Source organism: Chionomys nivalis, chromosome 4 (genome assembly GCF_950005125.1).
Source record: "Chionomys nivalis chromosome 4, mChiNiv1.1, whole genome shotgun sequence".
Lineage (NCBI taxonomy): Eukaryota > Metazoa > Chordata > Mammalia > Rodentia > Cricetidae > Chionomys > Chionomys nivalis.
In genome coordinates, this window is record NC_080089.1 from 74,690,046 (window position 1) to 74,702,514 (window position 12,469).

At 44.7% G+C, this 12,469-nt stretch overlaps 1 protein-coding gene across 2 annotated transcripts in view; it reads right to left on the minus strand.

The window, feature by feature from the left end:
* Tmod2 (tropomodulin 2) overlaps positions 1–12,469 on the minus strand; it is a 44,991-nt gene that overhangs the window by 13,666 nt on the left and 18,856 nt on the right. For both annotated transcript variants that reach the window (XM_057766753.1, XM_057766754.1), the window contains exons 5-7: positions 9,044–9,130; positions 7,279–7,409; positions 4,349–4,456 (exon numbers count right to left, since the gene is read on the minus strand). In XM_057766753.1, coding sequence (XP_057622736.1) covers positions 4,349–4,456; positions 7,279–7,409; positions 9,044–9,130 — 326 coding nt within the window. The remainder of the gene's footprint in view (positions 1–4,348; positions 4,457–7,278; positions 7,410–9,043; positions 9,131–12,469) is intronic.

A 12,469-nucleotide genomic window follows, 5' to 3' on the forward strand; every position in this document is an offset into this window, starting at 1 on the left:
TAATGATGGCTCTATGAATATCTCTCTCCTGAATAAACATAATTAGTTTCATAGCACTTAAAGAAAACCTTTGTTAAGTCATACTTTTATCTCCAAGAAAAAATAGAATTTAGAGCTACAACTAAAAATTAACATAACTCCAGGTGGTGGTGGCGCACACCTTTAATCCCACACTCTGAAGGCAAAGACAAAGAACTCTGTGAGTTTGAGACCAGTCTGGTCTACAGAGTAAATTCCAGGACAGCCATGACTACTCAGGGAAACCCTGCCTCAGTGGTTACAGGAGCTGGCTGCTCTTCTAGAGGACCTGGATTTGATTCCCAGCACCCACATGGTGTGTGTGAGTCTATGTTTTCTCTCATTTTTAATTGTTTATTTTTGTATGTATGGGTGTTTTGTGTACATGTAAGTCTGTGTACCATGTGTGTGCTTGAGTCAGTGGAGACCAGAAGAGGGTGTTGCATCTCCTGAAATTGGAGTTACAGACAGCTGAGAGCACCATGTAGGTGCTGGGAACAAAACCTCTGGAAGAGCAGCCAATTCTCTTAAACACCGAGCTCTCCCCTGTCTGTCTGTCTGTCTGTCTGTCTCTCTCTCTCTCTCTGTGTGTGTGAAGACAGACACTCAGGTAGTCTGGGCTGGCCTTGATCTTGTTGTATAATTGAGGTTGGACATAAAGTGCTGATCTTCCTGTGTCCATCTCTCAAGAGCTGAGACTACATACTCACTAAAGGAACACATTTATTTATTTGTTTATTATCTATCTATCTATCTATCTATCTATCTATCTATCTATCTATCTATCTATCTATCTATCTATCTATCTATCTTACAGTGTTTTGCCTGCATGTATGCCTGCACACCAGATCTCATTATACATGTTGTGAACCACCATGTGGTTGCTGGGAACTGAACGCAGGACCTCTGGAAGAGCAGCCAGTGCTCTTAAGCTCTGAGCCATCTCTCCAGCCCCTAAATGAATACATTTTAATACTTGTTTAAAGTGTTTCAGTACAAAGAAAAAATTTAAGATATACATATAATTTATGTATATGGAGAGACGGTGCAGAGCACTTGCTACTCAATCATGACAACAAGTGTCCAGATCCCAGCATCGAGAGGCTCACAATCACCTCTAAGCCCAGCTCCAAGGCATCCAATGCCCTCTTCTGCCCTCCATGGGTACCCACACTCATGTGTGTTTACACGAGATGCGCAGAGACACGCGCATATATAGATAACATCTAAACGAACTGAAATATAATATACACTGAAGTCTTTTTGGCCGCACCCAGATGAACTGAGTCAGGACCTCTAAGGCTGTGGGCTGCTCTGCTGCTCCTCCAGTGAGTAAAGAGCTGGTTGGCAGCCACTTAATTAAAGTCATAAAGGCAACAAGTAGAAGGATGAAAAACAAATTGCTAACAGTGATTGCTTCTAGGGAGTAGACTAAGGGAGTTCTGAACTCTTTTAATTATCTTAATGGCAGCTAGGACGGGAAGAACGGAGACGGAATGCCACATGGAGTTTCTCAACCTTGGCAAGGCTAAGATCCGGGCTGGTGTCCTGTGAGCTGCAGGCTGGTTAACAGCCTCTCCGGGTTCTGAGACCTAACACCAGTAGTACTGTCCTCAACACAACCCCAACCATCTCCTGCCACTGCTGCCAGTGTGCCCTGGGAGAACGGCAGCTCCTGAGCTGAGAATCACCAGGACAGAACAAAATCCTGTGGACTGACAGTTGTTTGAACTGGAAGTCCAGGGATATGAGCTAATGGAATGGTGTGGTATATACTATGCAATGCAAGGTACACTTATTCAATTCTCTCTCTCTTTCTCTCTCTCTCTCTCTCTTTCTCTCTCTCTCCCTTTCTCTCTCTCTCTCTCTCTCTCTCTCTCTCTCTCTCTCTCTCTCTCTCTCTCTCTCTGTGTGTGTTTGTGTGTGTATGTGTGTGTTTTGATTTTGATTTATCTAGACAGGGTTTCCCTGCGTAGCTCTGGCTGTTCTAGAACTTATTCTGTAGACCTGGGTGGCCTTGAACTCAGAGATCTGCCTGCCTCTCCTTCCCAAATGACTGGATTAGAGGCTTGCACCACCACACCCAGCCTACTATTTGGTCTTAAAATTAAATGTGTGCATTTTAATCAGAGCATGAGAGGGGAGTTTGGCAAGTCTTTCCTTATGGGACACACCAAGTTTTGGCATTAACTTTCAGTTCCAGAATAATAAAATGCCAGAGCAATTAGTTCTTTACAAAAACTTGCAGAACCTCCTGTCAGGCAGCCAAGATCATGCTGTTTTATCCTTTATCTTAAACTTGAGAAAATACTTTTTCTCCAACTGAACCAAATGGAGCACACACAGCCAAACATAACTTGGAGTTATTATACCCAAGTTCAATTCAGTTCAGCAAATATATGAGCATCTATTTCATGCGATGGGATAACAATGTCAGGAAACACATAGACATAATTTCTTAAATGTTATATAAATAGAGTAGAAGTGAATGTCACAAAAAAAGATTTGCTTTCTGTACTTTACGGGATTATACAAAAACATACTTTCCTGGGGCTGGAAAGATGGCTCAGCAGTTCAGAGGACATGCTTCTCTTGGTGAGGACCCAAGTTCAGTTCCCAGCACCCACAGCAGGCTGCTTACAGCCACCACTGACTCTAGCTCAAGAGTTCAGATACCCTCCTCTGGACTTCTCTCTCTCTCTCTCTCTCTCTCTCTCTCTCTCTCTCGCGCGCGCGCGCGCGCGCGCGCGCAATTTAATTAAAAATTAAAATAAGTCTTTTAAATCTAACAAAAACCAGAATACATAGCTTCTCTGCTGAGCAAATGTAGCCACAAGAAGTACAGCTACTAACCCTTTGAAAAATTGCTAGCTTGAACGGATGTGCTATGAATGTTTTACACTGTGGATTTTAAAGATGAAATATGAATAAATGAATATGGAAGCCCTCAGTATAGTTCTAAATTATATCTATACACCTACACATCTCTCTCTCTCTATATATATATATATATTTTTTTAGCATTTATTTTTATTTTATGCACATGAGTGTTTGGCCTGGAAGCATGTCTGTGCACCATGTACATGAGGTACCCGAGGATGCCAGATACCCTGGAGTCGCAAGGGCTTGTGAGTTGTCTGAAGTGGGTACTTTGAATCAATGCAGGTCCTCTGGAAAAGCCGCAAGCACTCGTAACTGCTGAGCCATCACCACGCCGGGACAACTTCGTTTTTCTAGTTTGACTTAAGAGCTGAGTGACTGATGTCATAGACTCTCAGGCTGACCCCCAGAATCCCTATCAATAACAAATTGTCACCGATACGTCACAACAGGACTGTTTGTGTAAATGTAGCAGAGTGGAGCCAGGAAGACCTGGCGGTGACTCTTAGCTGTCATTCCTTGCTACACCTGGGAAAATCTACCCTCTCTTTTGTTACAGTGGGAACTAACAACAGCACATATTTGAGCTCTACAGTATGACTGGGTGAGGCAATGCATGCACAACTGAGTGATCAGGAAAGCAGAGAAGAGGAACAGCAGTGAGGGGATGGCAACACCAGCATTTATTTGGGCAAAAGCTTCCCTGTTTGGATGAATGCACAAAATGCATAAAAGGGCATAGAATGCATAAAAGGGCTAGGAGTTTGGTTATGTTCCTTCCCATATTTTAATTAACCGAATGTCAAACAAAATGGTTCAGTATTTTGGATGTTTATAGTATGCTTGGAAAATTAATGCAATAAAGATTAAGATAAGAGACACTCCAACATTTTTTTCATAGGTGCCAAGCTCAAGTGGGCTTTGGGGGCCATAACATCCAATGACTGCTACAGAAAGCTACTGTAGAAGCAAAAGTCGCAGAATGGTTTTTCTCAACACAGAAAAACTCTAAATATTTATTTAGCCAAATGCCAAGATGCTTGTCTCGTTTCTTTTTTGGAATGTGCGGCGCTGACAAGAATCCAGTTAATTCAATATGCTTGCAGTGCACAGGCCCTGAGCCTGGGCCTCAGAACTGGAAGTTCGTTAGACTTAGTTGACCAGATCTAAGACTTTCAATTGATAAAATAAGTTCAAAAGACTCTCTGAGAGCCAGAGATGGCGATTTCATGCCTAAAATCTCAGCATAGGCAAGCGGAGGCAGAAGGATTCCTGGGAATTCAACGCCAGTCCAAGATACATAATGAGTTGAAACCCAGGCCACATAGCAGGCCCTCTCTCAGGACAACTAAACACAAAGCTGGCTAATTTTAAACAATAAGAAAAAAAAAAAAACTAAAAATAGAGTCTCCAGCAAATGACTTCACATTGTGTTTCAAGTCTTACTTACAAGGGCTACGGGGTCATTGCTGCGGGTTGCAGCCAGGCTGAACTTCTTCACATGAGTGTTGGTCTCCAGAGTCTTGGCAAATTCCTTCAGGGTTGGGATTGGAATGTTCTACAGCACACAAGACAGGGCTAGTTACAGACCACTCACGGCCACTCATCCAGTGGAAAAGTTTTTCCATTTTTGATTGGACCCAGAGTCTCACATGTGCTAAGCATGTGCTCTGGGCTCCACTGTCAGCAAGACCCCTGTAACTTTAACTATCACCTCTATTTAGATGGCTGATTTCATATCCTCTCTCAACGTTCACCCAGGTGTGCTAAGCTATTCTGGGTGAATAGCGCCTCCTAGTGTTCAGTACAGGAATGTAACTCAAAAGAATTTTTCTTTTCATCTAGGATAGGTTAACAACTGAGGTCTCTCGCATACATACCCTTAGATATGCTTTTCTCCTTGGCCCGAAAATTCCTGCTGCCTTTCCCTCTAATTGTCTACTCATCTCTGAAGACACGGCTGAATTACTTCCTCTTTTGTTTGTGAATTCTCCTAGGCAACTCAAAACTTTTCCTGTCCTACAATTCCGTAACACTTTGGGGCTTACCACATCATGCTGCCAACATCTGGTTAGTATTTTTCTCCTACTGTAACTTCTGTCAGTAAAGACAGAACGGATCCTAACTGGGTCTCCTGGAACCCAGGCTGGCTTCAGTCTGTCCTCAATTTCACTATGTGGTCAAAGCTCCCTTGAACTCATGGTAATTCCCCTGCTTCTACTCCGACAAGGTGGCATCTCTACAAAGTGAGGCCTCTTGCCTACAACATGGGCATGCTATGTTGGAAGTGGATCCTGTGGATAAACGCTGTGAGCAACCACATTTGTTTGTAATCCATTTCCTTTCCCTTTTTTAGATTTATTAACCGTACTTTATGAGTGTTCCGCACGCATATACGGATGTGTGCCTGCACACAGATCACAGAGCACAGGAAGTACGCAGCAGGCAGCAAGGGGCTGCAACAGACACGCACCTGGCTGCATTATGGACAAGCTGAGTGACTGTGGCAACTTAATCTCTCCAAGTCTCACTGAAGATTACTGAGATGATGGATAGCCAAGGATATAACACAGGCACACTCCATAAAAACAGTATTACTGGGGCTGGAGAGATGGGTCAGTGGGGAAGAAGAGCACTTGCTGTTCTTGCAGAGGACCTGAGTTCAGTTCCCAGAATCCATGTTGGGTGGCTCACAACTGCCTGTAATCCTAGCTCCAGGGGATCCAATGCTCCCTTCTGGCCTTCACAGGTGACTTCACTACGTGCACACACCCACATACAGACATCTATACACAGTTAAAACTAAATCCTTAGAAGTAATATTAGATGATAGGGATCAGCCCAATAAGAATGAACAAAACAAGCCAGGTTGGTGGCACATGTCTGGAATACCATCTTTAGGGAGGTAGAGACAGGAGGATGGAGAATTTGAGATCAGCCTGGGTTACACAGTAAGTTTAAAGAGTTTAAGGCTAGTCTTGGCATCACAGTGAAACCTTGTCTCAAACTAGCCAACCAGCCAACCAATCAACAGAAGAGAATGAATAGAACAAGCCTTAGGCAATCTGTATTTGTTCAGGCTCCTCCCCGCTCCCATCTCTCCTTCCCTTCAATAGCAGCTGCTCTCAAACATGGTCCATGAACGCAGCTGTGTGACTAGGTTTCTAATTAGACTGTGAGAAAACGCTAAGCAAACAAGACAAGAGCCTTGTAATCTCTGCTCCTCCATAACGTGGGGGGTTCTCGGAATGTGCTTTTGCGCCCCTCCCAGGTGGAGGGCATAGGAGTGAGTTTACTCCAGGTGACTCATCACAACTGGCTACTGTGATTTGTTTACATGCCCCTGTAGAAAAAGCTAATGTTTATGCCGTATGTGGCTTGTCCTTGAGATTGTACATTTTACTCAGGTGACTCTTCCTAACTCTCAGAGTATAAATTGTCTGACACTCTGAATAAAGTTGGCTATTGCATGAGACTTCAGTCAGGCTCATGTTTAGGTCCCACCCTCCCAGGTTCACACTGCCATCTAGAGTGGCAACAGCAAGGCTTATTACCGAAAAGACTGTCTGTGACTTCAGACACCAGGTCATGGAAAACACTGTTACATGTTTCTTGCTATTTAAAAAAAAAAATGTTTATTTTAGTCGTGTGTGTGTGTGTGTACATGTAAGTATACGGACCCACAGAAACCAGCAGTGTTGGATTCCCTGCATCTGGAGTTATGGTGGTTGTAAGGCACTTGATGTATATGCAGGGAGCTGAAAGTAGGTACTCACAGAGATGCAATTGATTCTAGCTACTGAGCCTTTAGCGTAGTCTAGCCTCTTGCTCTCTTTCACTCTGGGGTCACTTTCTTTGAGGAAAATCAGATGTGGTTGTGTGAGGACACTCAAGTAGCCCTAAGGAGAGGCCCACGTGGTGGGAAAGTGAGGTCCCTTGCCCACAGCCACATGGGTGTGCCATCTTACAAATGAATCCTTTGACAACTTTAGCCTGGACTGGCAGCTTCACTGTGGTCTCATGTGAGTGTCTGTGCCAACGACCCTTCTAAATGATTCTTGCATGCCTGACATTTGAAACTATGGAAAGGGGCTGGGGATACCTAAGTGGCTGTAGCACACATATGAAGCCTTGGGTTTGACTCCTAGCACTGAAAATAAAAAGTTGAAGTTCTTGCTCAGCAGCAGACACGATGTGCTGATCGGTCCAGGAACTATGATTCTTTTGAGCAGGTTCTAGAAATCATTCTTGTAGTCCCATGTCTTTTGACTGGGGTCTGAAGTCAGTGACTCGGAAGGACTGAAAGGCACTGTAAGAGCACTCGATGATCCCCAGCCCTGTGATGCCAGGAGAAGCCAAGAGGTAATGGCAGTGATGTACCTTGATGTTGTTGAGGTTGACCTCTTGCAGGTTGGGGTCGTTGGCCTTCATCTGCTGCAGACTTGCTTCCACATTTGTGGGATTCGGTGGCTCCTCAAATACTGGTTTGGCTTTTTCACCTTTGACGACATCTACAACACAAATTTTAATTTATAAACGATAGTGGAGGGCTGGAGAGATGGCTCAGTGGTTAAGAGCACTGGCTGCTCTTCCAGAGGTCCTGAGTTCAATTCCAGCAACCATATGACTCACAACCATCTGTAATGAGATCTGGCGCCCTCCTCTGGCGTGTGGGTATACGTGGAGAGAGACTGTTGTATACATAATAAATAAATAAAAAAAAAAAAAGATAGTGGAAAAGGCCCTCTATCAAACTAGCAATGACTTTGCCAGAAAGCGCCATTCTTTCACGTGGAGTCTAAGACGCCAAGATCAATGAGAGAAGGCTGATTCTTACTGAGCAGGAACAGTGGTACTTCTCTGGGCAAGTCTACAAGGAAGATGCTTTTCAGCCCCCTGAGGGGACTCAGTGGCTGACACATTACAGAAGGCCCTGGAGCAAACTCAACCCTCAAGGCATCCGCTGCAGTTACTGATGCACCACATGGACCTCCCCACACCATCTTCACCAGACCACGGGCTCTGAGATGCAAAAATGTGCACCACGATGAGTCTCTTCATTCCCCAAATCCTTTTTCAAAATTCTGTGCGATGCTGAGACTTGAACCCAGGACCAGCTCAAAGCAAATGTTCTACTACTGAACTACACCTCTATCCCCAGCTCCCAAATGTTAGTTCCCCTCTGCTTCCTCATCACCGCTCTCCTCCAATCTCCACTGTGCAGCTTTAGCTTTGGGAAAGGCATGGAAAGACCAAGGAACGGAAAAGAAGGACGAGAAACACGTAAAAAGCAATTGTTGGGGGCTGGAGATGGCTCAGCAGTTAAGAGCACTTGCTGTTCTTGCCGAGGGCTAGAGTTCAGTTCCCATCACCCGCACGGTGGTTCACAGACTTCAGCAAGTCCAGTTCCAGGGATCTGAAACCCTCTTCTGACTTCCCTGGGCAACGGATATACGTGTGCATGTGTATGTATGTATGTGTGTGTAAACAAAACACCTATATTCATAAAAATAAATGACAAATAAATAAATTACTTGAGCCAAATATAGCCAGGACATGCTTGTAATACTAGAATTTGGGAAACTGAGGCAGGATCAGGAATTTGAGGCCAGCCTGCACAGTGAATTTCAGGCCTGTCGCAAAACAAACAAAAACCAAACAAGGACACACACCAATTTATCAGAAAATATTTAGAGTGCATATAACATACAAAGGATTAATATTCTAATGTACAGAGAGCTCCCCCATCTTACCCTAAGACAGGGCTTCTCTGTGTGTAGCCCTGACTATCCTGGCACTCAATCTGTAGTCCAGGCTGGCCTCAAACTCAGAGATCTGCCTGTCCCTTCCTACTGAGTACTGGGATTAAAGGCCAGAGTATCCTTCATGCTTTCTGGGGAAAGTAGGTATTTGGAGTCCAACGGCCAGCATCCATTACCAAGACAAAAATACATTGGAATAAAAAAGGGAATGCAGTCAAGTTTCTCTCACTGATTAAAATATCCTTTGGAACATGAAACTCTATTTGCATTCCAAGTCGACTCTTCAAACTTACTGGGATCCCTTCCCCCTGTCCTGGACAACCTATAGGCACCAGACAGAGGTGCTGAAGCTTCCAAAGTTCCCAGATTCCTCATCAACTTACTCCTTACAGGCCCCTTGTGGCCTTTGCCATTGGTCGTTTCTTCATCAAACTTCGGATTGTTGAGTAAATTGTGGACTCCAAGGACAGCTGAAAACACAGGCAACAAAAACAAGCACTAAGTTTTGGAATACACATCAGGATGGCCACACGTTAACTTGCACCTTAAGGAACAATTCTTGATAAAGCACAAAGTCTCCCAGGTTCCCTTTCCTGGCACAGTGTGTCATTCAATAAACTTCATTCAATAACTTCAATAAACTTACTGCTAAAATCTCCCAAGACCATCAGCATCTTACATGCCTCTGTATGTTTAAAGGTGCAGGATCCTCTGGGATCCGAGAACCCACTCTGCAGCCACATCTTCCAACCACTGAAACATTGCTAGGTTCCTATTCTGGCTAGTCTTAACTGTCAATCTGACACAACCTAGAGTCATCTGGAAAGAGTCTTAATGGGGAATTATCGCGGTTACGCTGGCGCTGGTCAAGTCTACGGGGGCTGTCCTGACCATGAGTGATGTAGAAAGATCTAGCCCACTGTGAGCAGTACCACTTCACAGGCTGGGCCCTGAATCGTGTAAGAGAGAAGAAAGCCAGCTGCACAGAAGCAGCGGAGTCTATGTGTTTAGTTCTCTCTGCTCCTGACTGTGGATGTCGTGTGACTAGGGGCTCACCTTCCCCTCAGTGATGAACTGTACCCTGGAAAAGTAAGTCAAATAAATCCTTTCTCCCCTCACTGAACTGCTTTTGATCTGGGCGTTTTGTTGTATCAAAATAAAATTAGAACATTCCCTTAGTTAAGAAGACTCAATATTTTGCCAATTTTGGTTTTTGTTGTTATTTTGTTTCCAGGCTCTTGCCTTATTGCCTTGGATAACCTGGAACTCACGTGTAGGCTAGGCTGTCCTCAAACCCAATGTGATATTCCTGCCTCCGTTCCCAAATGCTGGGATTATGGGTAGGTACCACCATACCCACCTCCATTTAGTTTTCTTATCTGTAAATTAAAACAAGGTGGGATTCAACTAAAGATTCTGTTTTGTTTGAAGTCTCACTATGTAACCCAGTCTAGCCTGGAACTCATCACATAGACCAGGCTGGCCTTGCCCTGGCAGTAGTCCTCCTGCTTCTGCCTCCTGAGTGTTGAGTGTTGAGATCAACACTGTACCAACAAGCCTGACTAAGTTTAAGGATTTTAAAGATCTAACGTGTGCAGATTTATGCTGCCCCTTCCCCTGACCCCAGATGCAAAAGCAGAAAGATTGTGGTCCTCTTTCAGTAGAAAAGGAGTTGTCCTTTCTCTGCCTTCGGGAAAGAAGAGGAGGGTTATCAGGAACAAAAGGTCAGCTGATCATAAGAAGGTCCTCAGTCCCGGGTGTTACACTGGAACTGACACCGGGAGGGAGGCTGGCATTCAGGCAGCCACACTATGGGCAGGGTGGTGCTGGGCAGGTTGAAACTGATTTCCCTTCTAGTGAAATCACAGGCACAAGCCTGAGATCCTGACTGGACCCACTATAAACTACACTTTCGAACGGAGGCAGTTAACATGGTAGAAAGAAGGGCCAGTGGTTAAGCCAGCAAGGGCGGGGTTAGAGGCAGGAGTGTGATAACACACATCACACTTGAGACGCGAAAGGATTCCAGGAGGTCATTGTGGGGCTATATAGAGAGTTCAAGATTCGAGGCCAGCCTGGAAAGCCTAAACTACACAGTGAGACCCTGTTCTGAAAAAACAAGGGCTGGGGCTATAGCTCAGTGGTAGAGCACCTGTCTCGCATGCCCAAGGCCTTGGGTGGGTTCAATCCTCTGCACTGCAAACAGAATAGAACAACAACGATCATGGAATTAGTGTGTGTACGTGTGGGGGGAGGCTGGAGCACAAAGAGTTTGAATCCTGACTGCCACACCCTAACTGTGTGATGGGGAAGTCCCTGAATGCCCACGGAGTCTGCCTCCTCATTAACCCCAAATTAACTGATTGTTAAGTTGATTAATGGGTAGGTGAGCAAAGCACACTCGTGGCTTTCTGTGAGCATGTTTCCTGAGAGGATTCACCAAGGGGAGAATCCTTGCTCTGAATGTGCCCGGCTCCACCCCGTGAGGGGGAGAAAGGAGAAAAAGAAGAGCCATCGCCCTTCCACAGCAGCACAAGCAATGCTTCCTCCCTGCTTATCTCTCCCACAGGGCCTTCCTTCCACTCACAGGCTGTTTTCAGTCTTCTAGAAAGATCCACCCGAGAGAAGAGGCTGCATGTTTTCCATCCCCAGAGAAGGCTTGCCACTGAGTTCTTAGGGAGTGTCTGATGGGGGCGGGTCTGAGTCAGGAGAAACAAAGCTGTTTCTATTTGCATTATCTCCCTGGATTTATGACGTGGATTCCAGGCTCAGGCATCTTCAGAATGATGGCTTTTTCTTTCTCCTTTCTCAGGTGTTTCCTGAGATTCAAGTCCCACCCTGCATTCTTTCTTTGGGCAATTCCAGTAAAGCCTGTGAGACAACCCTTGGGAAAAGCAGTAACTATGGAAGGGTCTCTCCACAGTTACCACAGGCCCAAGATGCCCAGTCACTGCAAAATGCCTTCCTCAGTGGGTGACTCACACGCTCCAGAGACCTCCGACAGATGTATGGACACGTAAACCTGATGTCACCTACTGATATCATCAGAGATGGATGGAAATGTGTGGAGACAGCAGCCGTATTAGAATAAGGCAGAACAGGAAAGAGATTTCTACATACATCTTCTAGGGGAATAAGAGTCAGCATTCTGGGGTTGGGGAGCAGCTAAGCTGATAAGCAACTTCACTTGAAAGCACAAGGACTTGGGTTAAAAGCCCAGAACTTCTGTAAGAAACAGGTGCATATCAGATGTGGGGCGTGCACCTGTGATCCCCATGCTGGGGACATAGAGTCAGGCAGGGCTTTGGGCTCAACAAGTTAAGGCACTTGCCACCCTACAATGCAGCTGATGGCCTGAGTTTGAACCCACATAAGGGAGAAAGAGGGAACCTGCTCCATAAAGCCATCCTCTGAACAGCAACACACATACTGACTCTTCATCCTCCTGCCTCTACTTCCTGAGCCTTGGGATTAAGAATATACACCTAGCTCTCATTTTCTCTTTTTTTTTTCATTTTTTTAATTTTTTTTCATTTTTTATTTTTTATTTTTTTATTTTATTTTATTTTATTTTTTTATTTTATTTTTTTTTTTCATTTTCTCTTAAAGTCATAATCTCACTCCGTAGCCCATGCTACTCTAGAAAGGAACTATGCTGCTCACCCATCCACACCACACTGGATTTTTGTTCTGTTTTGAGAAAGGACTTAATCTTGGGGAAAGACTTGCTTTTCATTTCTTTTTGTATTATTTGAGCTTATTATGTCTACATGGTAGTCTGAATGCTAACGGTCACCACTGACTCCTAT